This window comes from Tenrec ecaudatus, chromosome 7, assembly GCF_050624435.1.
Source record: "Tenrec ecaudatus isolate mTenEca1 chromosome 7, mTenEca1.hap1, whole genome shotgun sequence".
Lineage (NCBI taxonomy): Eukaryota > Metazoa > Chordata > Mammalia > Afrosoricida > Tenrecidae > Tenrec > Tenrec ecaudatus.
The window spans coordinates 7292456-7316206 of NC_134536.1; the positions used below are offsets into that span (position 1 = coordinate 7292456).

The window sequence follows — 23751 nt, forward strand, 5'->3', positions numbered from 1 at the left end:
CATTTAGTATTTGTCCTTCTGTGACTAACTAAATATTAAATTCACTCAGCATAATGCTCTCCAATCTCCATGAACGTTTTTGCAGCCCTGCATATACCCACTGAAATGCAGAACCACAAACTCAACCTAGGCTTAGGGCACCTCAAAGATCTGGGTGCAAACACGCAGCAGGAAACTCCTTGTGTTTTTCAGACTCTCCAGAGTGATGTTCTACCTGCTCCTTTCCAGCTTGATCACCCTGAACTGAAGGATGTTCTGAGAGAGCAAACTATCAACCCCCCTTTTGGACACACATCTTCACCTATCAAAACACATGTTGGACATCAATGAAACCTTCCCTTAGACGGACAGCATCTAGACCAGAGGATCTCAACCTTCCTAATGGCGCAACCCTTGAATACAGTTCCTCATGTTGTGATGAGCCCTAACCATAAAATTACTTTTGTTGCTACTTCATAACTATATTTTTGCTACTGTTACGAATCACAATGTAAAAATCTGCTATGCAGGATATATTTTCATTGTTACAAATTGAACATAATTAATGCAGTGATGAATCACAAACCAATATGTAATTATATATTGTGAAATATGTGTTTTCCGATGGTCTTAGGCAGCCCTGTTTGGGGTCGCGACCCATAGATTGAGAACCACTGCTCTTCGTACACCAGCCATGCTCCCGGGAGTGTGGTCCACGGTAAAGAGGAAAGAGCCAAGGCCACAGCTCCCGGCGCCACATCCAGCATCGGCGTGGGTGCCTCATGAGGGACTCCCATTCAGCCCAGGCTCTCCCCCGCACTCATCCTGAGGCTGTCCTGTCCCCCAGCTATTCCTATGGCGGGATTTTTCCACGCTGCAAACCACTTGACCCTCGACCCATCAAGTTCCACGCCTTTTCAGAGATGCACTTCCCCATTCAACACCCAGTGGCAGGGATACCACCAGGTGGCACCCAGGAACACTGGACACCTACCTCCGTGGGGGGCTCGCTCTTTGCCAACGCTAGCCGCGCCCTTTGCAAGGAGCCGTTCATTAGCTTGTGCAGCCGCAGAATGAGCTTCCGGAGGCCCATCTGCTTCAGGGCCTTGTCCACAAAGGGTCTATAGATAGAAGTCCGACAGTGCCGGCTGAATTCTGCCTCTGCACTGCAGTCTGGAGCACCCCAGCCTGCCGACTCCTCTTCAGACTCGCGCCGGGCAAGTTTCTTTGGCACGCCGTCCTGGGGGTGCCCATCAACACTGTCCTCGGGGGGCTGCCTGATCTCTTGTCTGCTCCGGGCAGGAAGGTGCTCGCCTTCGCTCTCCTCGGCACTGCTGTCTAGCTCGTCCAGCTCACCCTCCAGGTCAGCTCCCCCGTCCTCTGCTTCGGGGCCTCTGGATGGTCGAGGAGAAGGGATTTCAAACACTGGCCAGCCAATGTCGGATAAATTCTTGATGCCCAAAACCGTGCCCATTATCCTTAGCTTCTGATTCAGGTCCTTGGTGATGTTCAACCACAGACAGAGAGCCTGCACCCTGTCCTGGAAGTCCTTGGCAGCGTACCTCTCATAGTCCTTCTGGAGAGCGTGCAGCGAAGGATAAAGGGCCTCTATGTACTCGAGCAGCTCCATGATCCGTTTGACCTGCTCGAACGAGACCCTCTGGCGCTGGAGATGCTCGTGGTAAGTGGAGTAATCCCCCAGCCGCGCGTGCCGAGGAGGGCCACTGCACTGCCCCTCCGAGGGGGTGCCATTGAAGCCAGCCTGCACGAAGGCACAATTCCCGTAGTTCACTTTGAACGTCAGGATCTCGCTGATGATGTCGGGGATAGCCTGGCGGGCCGTGTACAGGAAGAGGTCCTGATCGTTGATGGTGCGCCCCGCGTGCCAGGCCTGCAGCTCCAGCCAGATCAGCTCGTTCGATCGGTTGAACCAGAAGGTGGAGGTACTCTCATGCCCTCTCTGCTCTCTGTCCTTCTTCTTGGAGACTGAGGTAAGCTTCAGAAGGAGCCGCAACGTCTCAAAGAACTTCAGGCGGTCGGCTGGGCAGTCCGTGCGTGACGTCTGGCGGGCGGGCCTGGCAATGGGCATGGGCACAGAGAGCGGTAGCTTGGCATTGCTGCAGCCCAGGCTGAGGTAAGGCTTGTGCAGGTCCACATCTTGGATGGGCTTTTTGGGCAGAGAGTTGCCCACGGAGTCGAGCACGAAGGAGCACTGGGCGTGTTTCTTGTGATCGCGCTCCGTTGTGCGGAGGGTGGCCCGGATCTTTTTCTCGTGCTTGTAGCTGTAGTCGTCCACGCTCTCCACTGTCTTCCCAGGCTCCCTGTGGGCAGGCTGGCTGGGCGTGCTCATTTTCTCTGGTAGGAAAAGAAACAGAGCGTGATGTTACTCTATGGCGTGGAGTTACTCTGACGAGTCTCATGAAAAACGGTGTGCACGTGGCACTTTATTTTCAAGCTGTTCTGAGGGACACAAATTACCATAGTCTGAAAATCAAATGGAGCAAAAATTAAATGTAACTTTTCCCCTTGAATTAAAAAAAAAAACTCCCTGCTACATTCGTTATACAAGGGGTAGCCAAAATACCCAGATTTGTGCCCGACGGAGGGGAGGCTTTCACTGTGCGCATTTGTCCTGTGAGGCGAGCATCGAGCAACTTGCTCTGAGTTGGCACATGCAGTGGCTTCACCTGGAAGGTTCTCTGGTCACAGTGAATTATTTTGTAAAAGCAGTTTTGCTTGAACCTCGTTTTTAGTGATGGCTGATTTAAGAACAGCATGTGGCTGGGAAATTTTGTTTTCTGCTCAGGAAAAAATGCCCCAGAAAACTATTGTGATATTGTATACCGCTTACAAGGAGCGTTATGGCAATAACTGGAGCGCATGAGTGGTTTGCTCATTTCAAAAAAGATGAAATGCCGACCTGGTTCTGCATGTCCGTCAACATCCCAAATGGACAAAAAGGTTGACTCGTAGTGCATTTGGATTCGTTGCATCAGGTCAGACTGTGAATCAGCTTTCTATTTAGAGGTTCTGAAGAGTCCGTAACAGTGTGTGACAAAAAGGCCTGATTTGTGGCAGACGGGGACTGGCTTTGCCACCACAACGATGTACTCACTCACGCTGCCGTTTCAGTGTGCCAGTTTGGGGCAAAAAAAACAGCATGTTTTGCTTGCCTCACGCACCGAACTCACCTGACCTGGCTCCGTGCAACTTCTTTTTGTTTCCACAAATGCAGAGGGACATGAAAGGACAGCAACTTAACAACACAGAAAAGGTGTAGAAAAAAGACGACGGAGGTGCTGTCAGCCATCCAAACAGATGAGTTTGAAAAATGTTTCCAAGAATGGAATCACAGATTTGACCAATGTAGTAACTGTAATGGAGAGTACTGTGAAGGTGATGAGGTTGTTTTGTTAAAAATTTTAAACAACATAGCTTTAAAAACATACCATACTCCCTAGTATCCCCCACTATTTGCCCCTAATACTAGCTGTGCACTCTATACTACAAATCGTAGCTCCATGGAGTCCAATATGAGCAATCCCCTAGGACTCCAGAAGGGAGCGAGCCGGAAGTCTGATACACCTGAGAAGCCCTGGCGACAACACAGTGAAGCACGGAAAAGCAGCCTGGTCAAGTTTAACAGTAGGCACAGACACCACAACACAGACTCGGGAACCAAGGGGCATACCAGTACAGCCCAGGTCAACTCTTTTTTTAAAAATTATTTTAATAAATCATTTTATGTGGGAGCTCTTATAACAATCCACACATCAATTGTAATAAGCACATTTGTACACATGGTGCCATCATTTACAAAACATTTTCTTTTTACTTAAGCCTTTGCTATCAGCTCCTCTTTTTTCCCCTCTCTCCCCCACCCTCCCTCGTGAACCCTTGATAATTTATAAATTATTTTTATTTCCATATTTTACACCATTCACTATCTCTCCTCATCCATGTTTTCGCTGTTCCTCCCCTGGGGCGGGGAGGATGCACACTGATCAGTTCTCCCCCTTTTTCTCCCTTCTCCCCCACACCTTCCCTTAGCCTCATAGTATCATTACTCTCACTATTGGTCCTGAGGGGGTTATGTGTCCTGGATTCTGTGTGCTGAGCTCTCTTCTCTGTACCAGTGTACATGCTCTGGTCTGCCAGATTTGTAGATAGCACTGGGGTCATGAGAGTGGCAGGGAGGAAGCATTAATGTTGTGTGTTTCATAGGGGCCATACTGCGCCCTGGTTGCCTCGTACCGCCTTGTGATCCTTCTGTGAGGGGATATCCAATTGTCTACAGATGGGCTTTGGGTCTCCAGTCCAAGCCCCCTCATCTGCCTTGAAATGGTTATTAGTTCTGGGTCTTCTGATGCCTGATACCTGATCCCATTAACACCTCGTGATCACACAGGCCAGTGTGCCCCATCCATGTGGGCTTTGTTGCTTCCCTGATAGATGGTTGTTTATTTAACTTCAATTCTTTAAGACCCCAGACACTGTATCTTGTAACAGCTGGGCACCATCAGCTTTCTTCACCACATTAGCTTATGCACCCATTTTGTCTTCAGCGATCATGTTGGAAAGGTGGGCATCACAGAATGCCAGGTTAATAGAACAAAGTGCTCTTGCATCGAAGGAGAAGTTGAGTAGAGGCCAAATATCCGTCTGCTATCTTTATAACCTATGAATATATGTATGTGGTCCTGTGTCCCTATCATTACATATTAATATGTTTACATATGCACATGCCTGTACTGATAACTCCTTCAATGTCTTTTAGCCCCTACTTTCCTCTATTTCCTTGGACTTTCCTCCTGTCCCAAGATCATGTTTGAGGTTCAACTGTTTCTTGACAAGGGTGCCAAGAAACAAACTCCAAATGCATTTAAGAACCTAAATGTGCAAACTAAAATTCATAGAAGAAAATATAAGGGCAGTGCTGTTGAGCCTAGCTTTTAACAATGAATTAATATAATAACAAAAGTACCCAAAAAAAGTACAAATAATAGAAAAAGACAAGATAAATAGGACCTCATAAAAAGTACTGACTTGTGTTTGCCAAAGACCTTGCCAACACAAGTATAAAGACAAGCGAGTAACCGGGATACTGTATTTGGAAACGATACTTCTGACAACAATTGAATCACTAAGACATACGTATCTGAAGCTTCTGAGACTGTAACTCTTTACGGGAGTAGAAAGCCTCCTCTTTCTCCCCAAGGAGTGGCTGCTGGTTCCAACCACTGGCCTTGCAGTGAGCAGTCCAACACATTCAATGGTGTGATTCAGAAAGCCTTTGATTGGAGAGGAAACAATACACACATTCTTATTTCCCTGGAAAACTTTTAAAACACAGCTGACCAACTATTCCTAAAAAGGTCTTCAAAATACTGAGGAGATTGTGTGTGATTGTGAGTCACATGTGAGCCTGAAACATGGGTCTTCCTGGACCAGTGTTCAGGTCACAGCATAAATGTCAGCAGTTCCCAAAGTCTTCCTAAGACCCAGGTCTCCTCAGTAGTTCCCCACCACCTAGTGCACCATGTGCACCTGGTACAGCTCACCTTGAATGGTGGTGTACTTCCCGGTCGTCTGTGAGCATCCTGAGACGCAGGCGCCTCCACACTGCCCACACCATGTGGTGTGGTTACTTCCGGTTGGTGTGCTTCTTGTGGAGAGAAGCCCCGCCATGCTGCTCGCATTGTGTGCTTCCTCCTATCTGTCTGTGTGCTTCCTCTGAGAGACGAGATCCCCTGCACCACTTATACCAAGTAGTATTGTACTTCGTGTCCACCTGTGGGACCCTCCTTTCTGCTCACACAGCATCACCACAGGTGCAGACAGCCTCATCTTTTGTTCATGGAGTCGTTGGTGGGTTTAAACTGCCAACCTTAGAGTTAGTTGTCCAGTGCTTACCTGGCAGTGCCACCTGGCCTCCTAACAGCATGTACCTTATTCATCATCTACAACAGTGCATGTAGGACTGTGGATTCACCCAAATTCTGGTCAATGGAAAGGATGAAGGAGAAATGAGGGAGGGAGGAAGGGAAGAAAGGAGAGCCAAGTGGCAGAAGAAAAGCGAGGAACAAGGGCGGACGGAAAGCAGCATGGAAGAACAGACTTAACTGAGAGCAATCTCTGGTGGCCAAAGACACAGTGGAGACAAAGAAAGGAGTTGGAAGAAACTGCCCAGAAACTTGCACTCCTAGCAGAGTAGAGTCAGGCTGGAGTCCTGGCTCCAGAATTTGTGAGTGACATGACTTAAGAACATCATTTCTTCTAGGTTTCAAAGTCCTGAAGAGGTGGACACTGATATGAATAAGGATAAGTGACATGATTTACTTAATGTACTTTAAGGCTAGAAAGGAGCAACAGTCACAAGAAAAGAGCACTTTGTTGACAACAGGGCGACGGTAATGCTTCTCGACCCGCAGTCCTCACTAGAGCATCGGGGCAGGGCTTTCGTTTACAGGCAAAGAAGAGGCGGCACCGAGTCTGCTCCTGGGAGAGGCCGTGTTAGTGGGATTCCATGTCGCCTGCTGACCGAGCCGGTGCTCCTTCCTGCCCCATGCTGTCCTGAGAGCCAGTATACATGTAAGAACCATCATGCCCTCACAAACTCCACAGTATAGACACATCTGTGGCCACCTGGCCACCGTGGGTGCTTCATCGGCACCTTTCCTCAGTATTTATGAACAAGAGCTTTGGTGTGACATCATGCACCAGCTGTCAAGCATGTTAAACTGTATTCAAGCATCTGGCCTTACAAGAAGTTGCTTTAAAATCACAAGCCTCCGTTTCTTAATCTATAAAATGGGGACAGTGTCCTCAATTCTTCTAAAATGTTACAGACCAACAGTACAGGGGGGGGGGGCGGGGAGGGCTCGTAGAGGCTGCTACCACTGAGGGGTCTCTGTGACAAAAAGGGGAAGGAAGGCTGTAAAGACGATACACTGCAATACTGTTTCAGAAGACCAAGGTATCATCCTACTAAAAATATAGCTTAAAAAATGATCTTCATAGGAAAGGAAGGCTCCGGACCACATAGGCATCATTCTTTGGATAAGATTTCCCTCAAAAAGATGATGACAAGATTGAAGAAAACATTCTAAAACTGATAGTGGTGTGATTGTACAACTCTTCTTGATGGGACTGAATTGTACAATATGTGAATTATATGCCAATAAAATTTGGGAGGAGGGGAGAAGGAATGACTAGAGTAAAGCCATGTCTCTTGTACTCCTCCTTTCCAGAGGAAGGGGTATTACGGAGACCCAAGGTGAGCAAGTTGGCAGCCGGAGAAGGAGCAACACTGGAGAAACGTGAGGAGGATCCAGAGAAATGACCCCAGAGAATGAGCAGAACTGGTCCAGGGGGGCCCAAGGCTATGATCTTTCCGTAAATAGATAACCACATCTGTCTTCCATGGAGTGGCTGCAGGGTTCAAACACTGGACCTCTGGGCTCACAGCTGAGCACTTAACCACTGTGCCGCCAGGGCGCTGGAAGAACATATAACAGGGTGGGTGGGTAGACTTAAAAAAGGAAATCCGCCAATTGCCAAGTTCAAGCCCAAGCTGCTGCACAGACAGGAACGTCTAAATCCCAAAGGCTTCGTGAGCTGTGCTCCCACACCGGGAGTACGTTGGGTCTAACTGGTAGGCGGGCTGAGCTGCGGAGACTGAAAATGACATGGGGCAGGGCCTCTCAGGAGCATGGGTCACTAACACCAGGGAAAGGCAGTCACAGGGTCCTTGAGTGGTTAGAAGGCAAGGGTCCCCTTTCGTCCCAGTGTGAGGAAGAAAACAGGGCCTGGGTACCAAGCACAGTGTCCCCAGCAGGGAGGACAGGAGGCAGGCAGGCTAGGGAGGACTGAGGGAGGCAGCCTGCCTCAGGGTCTCCCAAAATGCCCAGCTCGGTCCTCAGTTCTAGGCAGACGGACTCTAGGGCATTTGACCTACTAGAGTGAGGTAATAAAGCCTAGCTACTGTGCCCCATCACCAAGAGCGACTGGAATCCCCAATCCCAGTGACAGGAGCGGACGATGGCACTCTCAAATGGAAAAGACAACAGAATTTCCTAAAAAAAAATTTTTGAAGCCCCCTCACACTGCTAATGGTTAAAGACAGGGAGAAAGCATCAGGAAGATCAAATTTAAAATACAGGGATCAATGGATAATTAGATGTCACAAAAAGATGATGTAAAGACAGCGCCATGGCCTCACCCTTCAAGTTGGTCCGGCTGGCCGGCTTTCCGACACTGTTCCTCTGGTGCTTGGCTGACATCCGTTTCATCTGCCGCGGCGTGCTGGGGGGCGAGGTGCCATACAGAGTCTCAGTATTGGTCTCATCTGAAAAGTCTTCCAGGTCAGATTCAGAATTCTTGCCAGGCGTGCCTTCCAGTGGGCACTCCTGCCTAAGGAGGACAAGCCGTAGAGAAAGTACTCAGTAACATGTAGGTTCATATGCAAATAACTTATCATTGGTACTAAGAGCTCTTTGTACAGCGACTATATTGGCATTTACATGGAGACCTTTCACTCACAGGGGGAGTAGGGGAGGGGGAGGGTGTAGCACTGGCCGGCCTCGTTCCCACCAGCAGTCAGGAGTGCCCCAAGGCTCTTAGGACAGGCAGGTTCTTAAGGCTGTTTATAGAACTGTTTCTAATAGAAGTGAAATTTAAATCTCAAAACTTTTTATTTCAAATAAAAAGATCAAAGAACTGGAAGATACAACTCAGACAGACTGACTGACCAAGCTGCTGAGCGGATGAGCCCGACCTTTCCCTGACTCGCAGGGCTGCTCCACCTCTTGGCAGCAGCGCCCCTAGGAGCCCACGAAGCCCCTGGCTCCCCATCCTCTGAGGGAGGGCCCACAGCGACGGGATGAGCCCAAGCTCTTCCCAAGGCAAGGCCTCATCAAAGGAAACTCCATGGCTGATGCTCCATCCTCAGCCAGCCTCTCGCTCTGCGTTGCTAACACTAAGGACGCTAAATGCCCTGCTCCTACCCAAACAGACACACTCCCCAAAGAAGGAACTATGGAGTCCACAATAAAATCTCTTCCAAGTGTGGTTCACCACGCTCTACCTCATTCTAATATTCATGATAAAGATGCATCAGGCCTTGCACGACTAAGTGCATACTCCATCTGGGATAAAATCAGGCTATGTCCTTGCGATTTGCATCTTGGTATAAAATCAACACTGTCAGAATCAAGGGGTTAAAGAAAAAGGAAGTCCACTCCACCATTGGGGTGTCCAAAAGTTCTCTGCAAGTAGATGGCTTAATAAAGTGCATGGTGTCATGCCAACTGACTTTGACCAGATTCTGAAACTTTCTTCCTTTCTTTGTGAATCACTCTCCTGGGGCTCGTACAGCTCTCCTTGCAGTCCATACCTCCATCCACTGTGTCAAGTGCATTTCCACATATGTTGCCATCATCATTTTCAAAACATGTTCCTTCTACTTGAGCCCCCTCCCTCTCTCACAAACCCTTGATAATTTATCACTTTTTTTCATGTCTTACACCAATTGCTGTCTCCCTTCACCCACTTTTCTGTTGTTCATCCCCCTGGGGAGGGGGGATTATATGTCAATCATTGTGATCAGTTCCCACTTTCTCCCTCACCTTCCCCTTTCCCTCCTGGTATCACTACTCACATTTTTGGCCCTGAGGTGTTTATCTGCCCTGGATTCCCTGTGTTTCGACCTCTTTTCTGTACCAGTGTACGTGCTGTGGTCTAGCCGGATTTGTAAGGTAGAACCAGGGTCATGACAGTTGGGCTGCTAAATTCCTTTTGATGGTATACTAACTTTGTAAAACTAGATTGTTGGCATGTGGTATCATAAAAAAGTGAGCGTAAAATAAAAAACAAAAAACAACTCACTGCCACTGTGTCAATTCTGAATGAGGGCAACTCTGGGACAGAGTGGAGCTACCTACCACTGTGAGCTTCTGAGACAGAAAACCTTGGCCACGATAGAGAGGCCCGCCGTCCTCCAGTGGAGCGGCTACTTTCTGGCTGCAGCCTTGCAGTCGGCAGCCCCAGGGGAACCCACCACGCCATCCGTAAGTAAAAACCAACGCGGGGCAGGCAGCACAACTCTGGGATGTGACCTAAGGCCAAGGCCTGAGACACTGTGCAGTGGCTAGTAGGATGCATACGTCCCATTGCTAAGTAACTGGTTATATTAGAATGAAACAAAACATTATCTTTCTTGTACAAAGAAATACAGGTGTTTATTACTCTGATTTTCTTACGTCGGAGGAGCGACAACTGCCTGCCAGGCTAGCAGTAGGCGAGCAAGAGGAGACTTGTCGGCTACTCCTTTGTGCATGTGATGGAGCACTCTCTGCAGATCTTAAAAACAATGTTATGTTAATACGGGGTTAAGTCCAAAAGACCTGCCACTACTGGGGTTTCAGATCATGCAAGCACAGGCTCATTCCAAACAAGATGTGTTTATTAAACATATCTCTGCAACCAGTGGCTGGCTGCAGCCAAGGCCGTGCCTTCATGCACACCTTCGTCTCCTTAGGGTGCCTTCAGAAAATAAGGATCGATTTTTTTGGCTGTGGGAAGAAATGTGGAGGTCAGAGTTCATACCAAATTTCTAACAAAATCAAAGTGGATACTTTCCCAAATCATTGAGGCTTTGCACCAAGCTTACGGGAATGCTGCCTCAGATTAAAAACAACAGTTTTCACATGGATCAATTGTCTATGGAAAGTCTGGGAGATGAGTCCAGAGAGGAGAGACCGTCACCCTCAACGGAGGAAGGAACAGCTGAAGCCCAGAAACTGGTGGAAGACTTCAGAACTGCCTCTGAGGAGACAGCTGTTGACATCGATGTGAAGCGCAGATCTGGGCCACGGCAAGCTTACACAGAGCTCAGCTAACTCCAAGAACTCATCTTTCCATCAGTGGTTGAAGAGTGACGTGAATGGAGACAATGTTAGGGAACAAATAAGAACCAAGGACAAATCCTGAACTTACTAATAGGATCCAAACGTCCAATCAAAACACTGGCTTCCAAGGGGGCCTGCTGGGCTCGTTCAATTCAAGGAAAAGAGGGCAGCTTAGAAGGTTATGGTTAGAGGTAATTGGCTCGTTCTAGAAGACAGCTGGCTACCTGGCCAACCGACTGGAAGAGATTCATATTTGTACCCAAGGCAAAGAAAGGCACCACAACAGAATGCAGAAATTATCGAACAGTATCATTAATATCACATGTAAATAAAAGTCTGCTGACGATCATTCAACAATGGTCGCAGCAGTAAGTTCAGTCAGTGAAATTCAAGTCAGATTCAGAGGAGGACATGCAGCATAAGGTGTCAGAAAGCTCCTGGATGAAAGCAGAGAATACCAGAAAGATGTTTACTTCTGTGCTACAGACCATGCAAAGGCATTCAACTACAGGGATCATAATCGACTACGGTGTGTTAGACAGGGTTCTCTAGAGACAAAACCAGATTGCTAGTAATTTTATATATATCTTTATTTATAAAGATATATAACACAAGAAATGAACCGTTAAATTATATACAGAGAGATAGATATATAATACCAGAAATGAACAGTTAAATTTTAAATTATAAAGCAGGGAGACACTAGCAGTCCTTTAAGTCTTGAGGGCCACCAGTTCCTCCTCTGTAGAGAGAGCTGGGCTATATATACCCAGGCAGCAAACAGCAAAACAGGTCACCAACCGTCAGTCCCCAGCTCCAGAGATGTACATTCCAATCGTGTAGGTTTAAAGGGACCTCAACTCACAGCGACACAGTCCACAGGCTAGACATCTCACAGGTAGTGTGCCCTTTGAATTGAGGCACAGACGATGATTAAAGAGCGAGAGACAAGCAAGGCGAGGCTCACCGAGCCATCTATCTCTCCGCCCTTCAATTAATCCCACTTGTGTTGATCGGCCAGGCTGGCACCATAAACTCCCGCATATGGACAGCCTTGAGGAAGTGGTCATCACATGAACTTGGTCATGGATCCAGAGGCAGTCGTGAGAGCAGAACAAGGGAGAGCTGCATGGTTGAGTCAAGAGAGAAGTGCGTCGGACCGTGTTCTCTCGCCATACCTATCCAGTCTGTACGCGGAGCAAATCAGCAGAGAAGCTGGTTTATATGAAGAAGAATGTGGCAGCAGGACTGGAGGAATGACACGACCTTGTTTGCTCAATGTGAGGGGGACTTGAAACACTTGCTGATGAAGATCAAGGATTGCGGCTTTTGGTGAGGATGGCAGCTCAACGTCAAGACTCAAATCCTCACAACTGGATCAACAGGTAACATCATTGTGGTAGTTCCATAATCTGCTGTCAACCTGAGAGGATTTTACAAGTGAAGGGGTGGATATACTGGCCTGTCAATCAAGATGTAACCAATGAGGCCTCTGTGTGGGAATTCTGGGAACTCCTGTTTTCCCACTTTGGAGGTGGGAGACACTTCTCTCTCTCTCTCTGCTCACTTCCTGGGAGACATCCCTAAGAAGCCACATCCTGATGCAGTCCTGGGAACTGGAGGAACAACATGGAGACCCCTGCCAGTGCTGAGATGCTTCTACCGCCACTGACTTTGCACCCACTGACCTGTGATCTTCCTGTACTTGGCATCCTTGCATGTAATGCATGAGTTTGAAGAGGACTTCATACATTGGAATCGGACATACGGGCTAAAATTGGACTTACAAACTTGATCTGGACTGGGCTGGGATATTTTCTCCACACTTGATCTTAGCCAAAAGGCTGAGAAGCGATGGGCTATTTTCTCAATATTCAACTTCTCTTATATATAAATCTCTTTCTTATCCACATGAGTCTCCATGAATTTGTTTCTCTAGTCTACTCAGGCTAACACAACCATGATAAACAGAGTTGTTAAGGATTCCGTCGTGCTTGGACGCACAATCAATGCTCATTCAGGAAATCAACTGATGCACTGCACTGGGCAAATCAGCTGCACACGACTTCTTTGAAGCGCTGACTAGCAGGATGTTACGCTGAGGACTCAGGTGTGCCTCATTTAGGCCAGGGTATTTTCAATTGCCTCAAGTGCACATGAAAGTTGGACACTGAGTAAAGAAGACCTAAAGAGAGTGGATGAATTTGAATTATGGCACTAGAGAACAACATGGACAGTACTATGGACTGCCAGAAGTGTTCCTTAGAAAAGAAAATACATTTATGAAAATGTTCATTGTGTTATCTGAGCAATGGGAGGTTACACGTCATTTTTTCCTTTGAATGTCTGTTTTTTTCAAAGTTTCTACAATAGACATATATGGCTTTTATCAAAAAAGTTTTTAACTATGAAACAAGGCTGGAGATTTACATAGATTTATAATGCTAACAGGACAAAAACTGATTTTTTTAAAAATCAGGTAAGTCAGCCCCACACATGTGCACACAATAAAAACATACAAGTTCTATGCCTAAAAGTGAACTAACTCAAGCCATGATCAAATTCAGAAATGCTTCCGATTCCCCTGTCACCTCAGACCTCCTACATGTACCTACTCAAGGACCATAAGGCAGAAAACAAATAACACAGTTCAGAGATTAGCCTGAAATTTCTCATACCCATTTCTTTTATGCTCACTGCCACACAGCTGAGCCGGGTGACTGGGGTGCATTGCCATAAAGGCCAAGGTCACTTGTTCCATTTCCACCTGGGTGTTTGTAATACTTCAGTGGACAATGCCATAGGCCTGGTGTCCCTGGGTGGCAGAAATGGGTTGCCACGATCGACTGCTAACCAGAAGGCTCCAAGTGGGAGTCCGCCCAGAGGCACCTCTGAAAACCCTGCAAAGCACCGTTCCACGTGGGCCCACCCAGGACTGCCAAGACTCAGAACCACTCGACAGCAGGCGGCGCTTTAGCAGAGACTTGAGGATGACTAACCAGGCGTTCCTGGTGTGATGAGTCTAGGTTCCAATGCTGGATCTATAAGCCTGAGAAAAATGACTGCAAACCTCCAGGCTGCACATCTGCAAGCCAGGATAATGAAAACTTAGACTCCACATCTACGAGGATCGAGTCCAATTGTGCATCACTGGTGAGCCGTGATTAAGCACCAGGCTTGAACCTATCACCAGTCTTTCAGTGGCAGAAAGACAGGAAGGGCTGCTCTGTCCAGCAGGATTCTTCTGAATTGGGATCAGCTTACGAGCAGAGGGTTTGTGGAAGCTCCCTGAAAGCAATGATTTTTGTGCATCAGAGGCCTTGGAAGCCCCTGTACTCCCTTCCTCGTCAGCTTAAGGATCTGGGAGTGGCCCCGTCATCGTGCGCTCAGCACCGTGCCTCCTGCAAACCACTTTAACATGTCCTGCAACCCTTGACTTCTCTGTAACCATCCTACTAATAGGATGGGAAGGAAGTACTGTGGGTCTTCCGACTTTCCTTTCTCCAATGGCTTCGCGCTGCACACAAATACTCCATATTTCCAGTCACCACAATGCCATTCCCAGGCGAAGCAGCAGGAGCCAGCGGGCGCAAAGGCTTAGGTGGCTAAAACACACAGGCCAGACAGGAGGAGCCCCAGCTGCAGATCATGGAGACAAAGAGGAAATTTTGAACAAAATCCCTCAACACACAGCTATGCAGGTGACAAGGGTATGTGACCCGAGGGCCCAGCCCTTGTGGCCAAGCCTGGGAAAGCTATTAATTAACTAGCGGCGATCTGTTTTTTCTTGTCTTGGGGTCAAGTGTGGCCCATGAGTCCACTGGGCTGCCTGTTTCCAGGCGTCTTCAATTTTCTTCACTCTTCTTTGCTACGCTCCAACCGGCGGGTGCCCTTCAAACGGCTGCTCACGAGCTTTAAGACCCCACCCACGTCGGAAGTCGAACGTGGGCTCTGTCATCCTGACTAGCCTTGGAGACTCCCGGGACTACGGTCCTGCTGAGGAACAGTCTTGAAGTGACACACCAGTGTGTCATGAGTCATACAAGGTCACCTGACTCCAATGCTTGTGCCTTTAGACACCTTGCTGTCTGCAGCTCCTCACTGGAAACGCCATCTCGGGATGGTTCTCAGGAGGCTGCTGTTGGTATCTCTGGTTTTCTAATCTGCTTGCATTAATTGTACCCAAAGCCCTCTTATGTCTGCATACCTTCACATGGACATACTAAAGTTACTAGGGACCTCAAAGTGTTCCCAGATGATTTAATTATTCTAGCAGCAAATATCAGAGAACCTCATGAAGTGTTAATGTAGGATAGATGAATATTTCATAAACATTATCTATGAAGTACAGATGGATATGGATGAAGGATACATGAAGAGTTCACAGATAGTTTAAAATATAATGATGTGTAGTGTGAACTGCTTTCTCCATTTTTAATCACCATACGTCACGGAAAATTAGGGAGAAATAAATATGCCACGTGATGCTGCCAGTCCCTGCATTTACTAAATGCACATAATTGCTAACGTGTATATAATTAGTTATATATCATTACATGTTAGTATGCAGGTATAATTAAAGAAATCAAATGCCTCTATCTTAAAACACATTTGGAGACGAGCTTCACACACCAGCGAAGCTACGCAGCTGACACTTCCCTCGGGGTTCCTTAGTCGAGACGGCGATTCACAGTGGTTGGAAAGGGTCTTGCTTTACGTGGCATCGAAGTAACTTAGTAACTTTGTGATATGCCAGCACCAAGCCCAATACTATTTAAGGAAATAGCAAAGGTCTGCAGTCTAATAAATAAAATGCACCAAGCCTGCCACCCTATTGAAAACTGCCAAAGAAGCAGGAGAACTTTTTCCAAACCAGGAAAAAATACTTGAATAGAAACTGACACAGACATAGCTCAAATAGAATGGAGAGAGATGAGAAATCTATCTGGAATCAAAAACACTCTGCATGGACTTTACAGCATATTAGACAGAGAAAGAGAACATCAGGAAACTTGACAGCGCAGCAGAAGAAAGTGCCCACAAGACAGAAGAGATGAAAAGACTCAGGGGGAGGGGGCAGAGGAAGGCAGCCGATGCACAAAACCCAATCACCCCCAATAATCTGGGGGACAATATCAGGTAGCTGAACACGTACATGTATTACTGGAGTTCTACAAGAGAAAGCGTGGCCGTGCGGTGCGTGCGGAAAATAACTCTGATGAAATAGGGCTCAAAACGCTCTCAAGTTGAAGGAAACCCTAAGCCTCTACAGACCACCCAACTCAGTGAAGCCCCAGCTGAAGGACCACTCCGGTGCACGGCAAAACCAAGCTGTGCACAACCAGCGAGGAAGACATCAGGAGGGGCGTGTCCCTGGAAATGGCCCACACGCTTAATAAAAAGAGAGACTGACACAGGGGCTGCCACACTGGGCGGAAACACAGGAACAACGGTGAGGAAGTGTGTTGTTCTACTGGACACACGGTCAGAACTGACTACGAGTTGGGTTGCTAACCACAAGGTCGGCAGTTTGAAACCACCAGCTGCTCTGCTCCCACAAGGGCTGCGCTACTCTACGCTATCCTACGGGGTCTCCAAGCGTCAGAACAGGCTCGATGGCAACAAGTTTGATTTTTTGGTTTTGGTAACAACAATGAGATAAAGACAAAAATCCTAAAATCAGCCAAGGAGAAAAGGAAAACTGGAAAAACAGATACTCATGGCAAGTTCTAGAACCTGTATTTTAGCAACCACTAAGCACGCACGCAGCCCAATCCCTCGCTTTGTACTGGCTCCTGTGAATGAGCCCTCTGCAGGGTGGCCCGTCCATCCCTGGGCCACGGAAACCAGTGAGGGAGACAGAGGTGCCTCCGAGGCACTGTCTTGGGTTTGGAGACGGTCAGGGTGAGGCGGCTTTCTGGTGCCAACACCTAACAGTCAACCAAGTCACATCTTGTTCTGTTAACAGAACTTGTTGAAATCTGGGCTAAGGGAAACTCAAAAACCAAACTCACTGCCACTGGTTCCATTCTGACTCACGGCGACCCTGTAGGGCAGAGCAGAACTGTCCCTGTGGGTTTCCCAGACTGCAACTCTTTACAGGAACAGTAAACCTCATCCTTCTCTCAGGTCTACAAAAAGGAGGTCTAGAAATTAATCCATGGGGGGTGGTGTGGGGGGGTTGGTATCATTTTCAATGAAAAATGTGTGACAGAAAGTAACATTTTAAGAAACTCGCTGTAGCACGGGGTTGGGCAGTTCTGTGCGGACACAATGGCACCTAAAATACCACATCTGTAAAGTGGGATGGAGTCAGATTCAAACATCTCTGAAACATGTCGTTCTACAAAAAATCATTCAGATGAAAAGAGCTTCATTGAATGTTTTTCAGTCAATTCTTACAAGGGTGTCTTATTCACTGACTTGTATGAGAGTCTTTCGACCCTCACCCCCCTCTGCTCACCATCATCCTGGCTGGATTAGGCCATAGCTAAAGGGCATCTATCACAGACATCTAGCCTGCCATGGGAAGAGCCCTAGTGGCGCGGTGAGTGAGGTGCTGGGCCAGCCAACACCCCCTCCTCTGGGGAGCAGTGCTACCCTGTCCTACTGGGTCTCTAGGGGTCAGGGTGGTTTCTGCTACTGAGAGAGTGGAGAGAGCAAGGTATGCCAAGGGGGGCATGTTCTAGCTGTTAGCTAGGAGTGGACATCACTTGCCTGGCCTGTAGTATAAATGAACGGACACTAGCAGAAGCTTGAGGGTGCATGGTGGGCTCCACTAGTGCAAGATCAATAGTAAGTGGGCTGACTTTTATGATCAGTCTACAGGTGGATCTATCAGTTTGCCTCAGGTGAGTCAACAAACCTCACGCTTACCTTCCTTTCACTATCTCCCCCTGCCTGGGTGCAGAGCAGAGAACCTTTAGGAACCCGACTACTCTGGGTTACTTTCCAGGCTGGACACTCAGCCTTTCATTCCCTAATATCAGAGTTTTCCTACAGGACGGATTCGGAATGAATAGGAAGGCCACCCCCCCACACACTGGTGCCCCAGCTCCTGGGCAGGACCGTCTGTGCTCGTCACAGCTCTCCCCCAGAGGCTCAACAATGCCACCGTCTATCCGAGACACAGTGAGGGTCCTGTGGCGGCTCTGGAGTGACACGTGAGGCCCAGCCACAGTTTCCTGTGGCTCAGAGTGGTGCTTAGAAGACTACCAGCATGGAAGCAGGACGGTTTCTGACAAGGTGATTTCAGCACTACTGTCACCCTGGCTGCCAAGACTGCCATCTACTGACCCAGCCAGTGGCCACAAGCTGCACCGGAAGACAGATGCTTTGGCACAGGTGAGTGAACATGGGTGGATATCCTATGTCTTGAAGCTAATTGGTCAGAAAACAAACGACTAAATTATCACAAGTTGTCTTCAAGCACTTTCACCTGGTGTATCCCCTTCCTTACTTTATCATGCCACTCAAATATATGAATAGCAATAAAAAAGTTAGGCATGCCAATTAAAAATTGAAGCATACTGTGGCAGGCTGTGACATTGGTGGTACTCAGTGAACCCGTCAGCCTTGTACAAACAGCTCCTGTTTCAGGGATGACCTTGGGACCTGCTTGAAGTCCTGGAATGTAGCACAAAGGTACTGCACCATCTCGGCTTAAGCCTTAGCTAAGAAAGCCGCCTTGGTACGCTAGGGGACGCCAGGCACAATGTGAGCAGTCTCCCTGCTTTACAATGATGGCCTGTGGAGAGGCCATGATGAGGTCACAGGGTGAGTGGGCACCCAGCGGCCAGCCAACCCTGGCTGCTTGCCCCGTGGCTTAGGCTATTTTAGATACCCAGCTGCCCCAGGCCCCAGCCAATATGACGATAAGCCCAGCCCCCCAACTCCAGACCAGATAAATGGTTTTGATTTTAACCATTAAGTTCTCACTGCCACCTTCACTAAACCTGAGGCATTTGATTTTCACTAAGCCCGTGACGACGGGTTCCCCCAGTGGTGGGCCGTGGCACTGTCTTTCAGTGTGGGGACTTCACTGCAGACACCACAAGTTCAAGGCAGCATCTGCAGTCTGTTTGTTTTTTTAACTAAAAGGGCCAGAGCGTACAGACTTTTGTGGAGCAGGTTCTGTTTTCAGGAATTTGCTGAACCTTTCACAGTTCTCTTCTTCACCTAGAGTGATGGCAAATTGGGGCATCTGACTCACCGACACCTTGGCCTTCCGCCAGTACTCCAGGAAGACTCACAGGAACAACGATTCTTTTCTGCCTCCACATTTCGTAGAGTTGTGTAACAGTTTCCTAAATTATGAGCTCACCATTGAAAAGTACAAAAGGCTCACACAGATTTAGCAGCAAACAAGGACTAGCATCAAGTTCAACGGGTGGGAACCAAAAGTCCCAGGAGTCCTAGAAAAGAGTCCATCCACCACCAGCTATGTGGCGTTGAGAAGCATCTGGTGGGCCAGCGCTGGTTTTAAGCAGTTAGTTAGATGGGTGAACCAGGCCAGGCACACTTAGGAAGCCTCCTAATCGAAGTCTCTTGTTACACTCAGAGATTCATATAAAGTATACTTTGTCAGCCCTAGATGAAATAGAACAAAGCAGGCACACAAAGACAGAAACAAACACAATGTAAAGAGAACACGCTCCCCAAGGACAAACTGTCCAGCATTGGAAAGGAATGATAAGTAGCCCACATAAAGGCTTTCAGAAAATACGTTCTTATAAAGTCAATTAGACACACGGTTACAAAATGACTTAAAGACTTCACAAATTATCAGTCCCTCTGGCTCACCAAAAAACCACATAGAGAGATGGAGAAAAGGAAGAGGAGAAACACGGCACTGAAGCCATGAGCGTGTTCCAGATGAAGACAGATGGACTGCTCTTGTTACAGGCACAATGTGGCTGCACATAGGTGGGGACTTGAGCCCAAGGGCACACTCTCATTCTCACCGGCTCTCATGCCAATGCCCTGGTGATGCAGTGGTAAAGCACTTGGTAGCAGACCTCCAGGAGAAAGAGGTGGCAGTGCACTTCCAAATGGGGCACAGCCCTGTCCTACAGAGTTACCCTGAGTCAGAATCAACTCAACTGCACCGGGTTATATCAGAAGCTCTAAAAACCAGGTCTAGCTGTTAAGTGTCAAGATCGCCAAGAAGATCCAAACACTGCAAGAAAACCCTCCGGGGATGGGCCCAATTGTAAAGAAGAGAGGGAGACCCTGTGAACAGGGGAACTGAAGCAATGGCAAGCCTACAGAAAAGGATATTTCCTAAAAGCAACATTCCCAAGGAGGTCTGGGAAATGCAGATCTCAGGTAAAGCTGAGGAAACCCAGACCTCAGTTCAAGCTGAGGAAACCCACACAGAGACTCATGTGATGGTGTCGCGATAAATCGGAGAACAGCTTGAAGCCATCATAAAGGAAAGATGTCAAGAGCTGCGGAAAACCAAACAAAAACCTAACTGGATGGTGTGGAGAGAAATCGGAACAGCTTGAAACTGCCAGCAATGAAAGATGCCAAAAAGAGAAGAAAAAGCATTATGATCCCCTCGTTCTTCCCTCCAGGCAGAGCCGCTTTATGGGAAAACACTCTGTCATGATTACTTCACCGGCATTCTTAGAAACCAAGCACCTGAAGGACCACTTTCCGAAGGAGAGAGATGAGGCAAGGGAAGCACCCTGCGCTCAGGTGACCAGACATCCCTCCACGGTCAATGTGCCCGGGATGGCTGGCACACATTCCAGAGCCCACCTCCTGCCTGGAGGGCACACGCTGGGAGACACAAGCCCCTTTTCCCAGGGTGTTCAGGGAAGAAAAATAGAAAGGGGAGGGTGGGTCGCTGGGCGGGAACTTGGAACAATTGGGGACCTTCCAACGCTGACCTCTGCTCTGCTCACACAGGAGCTCATTCACTGGGGGCCAGCTCCGGGTGTCTAGCCTCAGGCCGCAATGAACGGGGGGGTGGGGGGGCCCTCCGGGAGAAAAGGCAGACTCTAAGCGGGGTCACAGCAGAGGGGGGAATAAGTGTTCACAAATCCAAAACAGAGGGGCCGATGCCAGGGACACGGAGCCCAATGACAGAGCTCCCATGGGCCATGGCAGGAACCACATGAGTGGCACAATAAATAACAGGGTGCCCACGAGACCATGCGTCTTGCAGCTAGCATTACTGCAAACGGGGCAAGAGCCACATCTGCAGGTTATTTATGAAGCTACTCCCCTCTCAGGAGAGGCGGTCCTTGGACCTCCTTCCCAGCAGGGTGGGCTACACATGGAGGGACTCTGGTCCAGGAACACTGAGTGAAGTGGCGCTGAAAGCAGACAATCAGTGGAGCGGGTCTCGGTCACCAGGCCTGTGTGGAAAGCACGTGACTGACAGGATGTGGTGAGAAGGGCACTTCCCCAGTGTGGTCTCCCCCTACAACCCGTAACCCCAATCAGACCATGAGAAAGACTCCGGCTGAACTCCCACTGACGGACAGTCTACAGGCAGCCTCACCACAGTAAAGTCATCCAAACCGTCAAGTCTAAGGAGCCATCAAAGCCGAGACTGACTGCCAGGTGGTGCTCTAAGAAACGGGGGTGGGAGGGACCGCCAGTGAAAGGAGTAAGTCCAGCGCTGAGTCGGCGTGCCAACACTGGTCACTGGCAGAGGGCAGTGTGCACAGTGCTGTTATCATGGCGGTGCCAACAGGTGAGAGTGGGCAGGGGTCATGAGAGAAGACTGCACAAACTTTACAGCCGTCTAGAACTCTACAATGATTCTAAACTCATTTGCTTAAATGAGTAATTAGCCATGTGGCACGGAAGAAGCACTCCACAGCCATGCTGCAGGCGCGCGTGCACACACACACACACACACACACACACACACACACATGCTGTTAGGCACAGGTACAGGAGACCAAAGGCGCAGGTGCTGAGTCGATTCCAGTTGTTAATGATCTCCCAAGGCAGAGGGGAAATGCCCAGTGTTTCCAAGGCTGCCATCTCTCCAGTGGGGTTCCAACTGCTGACTTTTCAGTGAATGGGCACCCAAAACCCCTGTTGTTGAGTCGATTCCAAATATCAGAAGGACCCTGGTGGATGGGGTGGAACTGCCCCACAGGAGTTCCAAGGCTGCATTTTATGGACCAGACAGTCACATCCTTCTCCTGCAGAGGGGCTATGGGTTCAAACCAGTAACCTCTGGGTTAGCCGTCAAACGCGGAACCACTGAGACACCAGGGCTCCTTTAGAAAGTAAGAGCTAGGAGTAAATGAAAACTTTAACAGCAGTAATAAAATTAACTAACCCTTTATACGTATGTCTGATGAGCATGGTAGCAAAACAATATAGAAGCCGTGGTTATAACAGTAACAACACACTGGGCTGTCCACCAGAATTCCCAGACTTCTTATAACACTAACAGGCTTTGGCCATCTTCCACCCACATCTCTGATCAGACAAGTTGGGTTAAGATTTTGAAATCATATTTTAACAAGCCCTACAGGAGATGCTGATCCGTGGCCCCGTGCCAGAAGCGGAGTGAAACAAGGATCACATACAGCAAATCTCTCTTAAGTGACCATCTTGGCTCGTAGCAGCTGTGGAGGGAGACGCTCTTTGGGGTGGGGCGGGGCATCAGCCAGGAGCTAGAGGGGTCCATCTGCCACCACTGAGCAATGCTCTAGGCTGACGGATGGAAGGACAAGCAGGCCGCAGGGCTAGAGGAGGTCCATGCACCCTCTGCTCAGGACAGTTCTCTGACAGCTATTTTCTATTCCTGGTTTCCCATATATGCTGTCAGGAGGAAGTGTCCTTTTCAAACAAATGTGAGTTTCAATGAGAAGCAAGTAAATGAAAATAGTTCAGTAAACAAGACAGGTGGCACCTGTATATAGGGAAGAAAACGATACAGGAACTACACATGTGCTGGAAGACGGACCCATTGCACCAGGTAAGCCCGTGCCCTTGCTGATGATCAAACATAGAGAGTGGCAGATTATGTCTTACAATCGAGTCCATACCTGATGCAAAGGGCTTAAGTGGAGAGCAAATGCTTTGAAAATGATTAGGGCAAAGAATGTATAGATGTGCTTTTATACAATTGATGTACGTATATGTATGGATTGTGATAAGAGTTGTATGAGCCCCTAATAAAATGTTTAAAAACAAAAACCAAGTCCATGATCAAAACAAGGAGGCAGCATGGAGTAGCAAAGAGAAAATTTATATGGGCATGTGAGTCTTCATCAGCTGTGCACCAGGTTACCCTGTGAGCATGGCGCTACTTTCCTGGGACAGTCCAACGCTGCGGTTCATGAAGGCAGTGCATGCTGCCACCTGCAGGCCCAGGGCCAAACACCACGCTCCTCTCAGCGAACCCTGCCAGAGCCTCTGTGTACAGCCGTCACCTGGATGGCAAACGCGCTGCTGATGAGAGGTGCATACTGTGTGTCTAGTATATACTTAAAGGGGCTCTGCTGGCCGTGTCGGATAAATTGGTAAATGTTGGGTCAGTAACCACAAGGTTGGCAGTTCAAACCAACCAGCTGCTTCTCAGGAAAAAGACGTAGCTGTCAGTTCTATTGAGTTACACTCTTGTAAACCCCACATGGATCACGGAGTCCTATCTGGCTCGATGACAGTGGGTTTGGTTTTTATTCTGAGCAAAAGATTTATAACATCAATAGCAAGTAAATTATCAATACTCAGAGTTAAGACTATCACCCAAACGCAGTTTCCACAATTTGGTGCATGTCTTCCTTGTTCCCGAAGGTATGGTCCCAGCCAAGCCTACTGCCCAAGGCCAGCATCACTTCACAACTGCATCATCCTCAAGCCCCCAGGCAGTGGAGCTACCTGTGCA

General features: G+C 48.3%; 1 protein-coding gene across 4 annotated transcripts in view; it reads right to left on the reverse strand.

Moving 5' to 3' along the window:
• The window catches only part of MAP3K4 (mitogen-activated protein kinase kinase kinase 4), a 103387-nt gene that overhangs the window by 51465 nt on the left and 28171 nt on the right, over positions 1–23751 (reverse strand). For all 4 annotated transcript variants that reach the window (XM_075554292.1, XM_075554290.1, XM_075554291.1 and 1 more), the window contains exons 2-3: positions 8201–8391; positions 974–2334 (exon numbers count right to left, since the gene is read on the reverse strand). In XM_075554292.1, the coding sequence (XP_075410407.1) occupies positions 974–2334; positions 8201–8391 (1552 nt within the window). The remainder of the gene's footprint in view (positions 1–973; positions 2335–8200; positions 8392–23751) is intronic.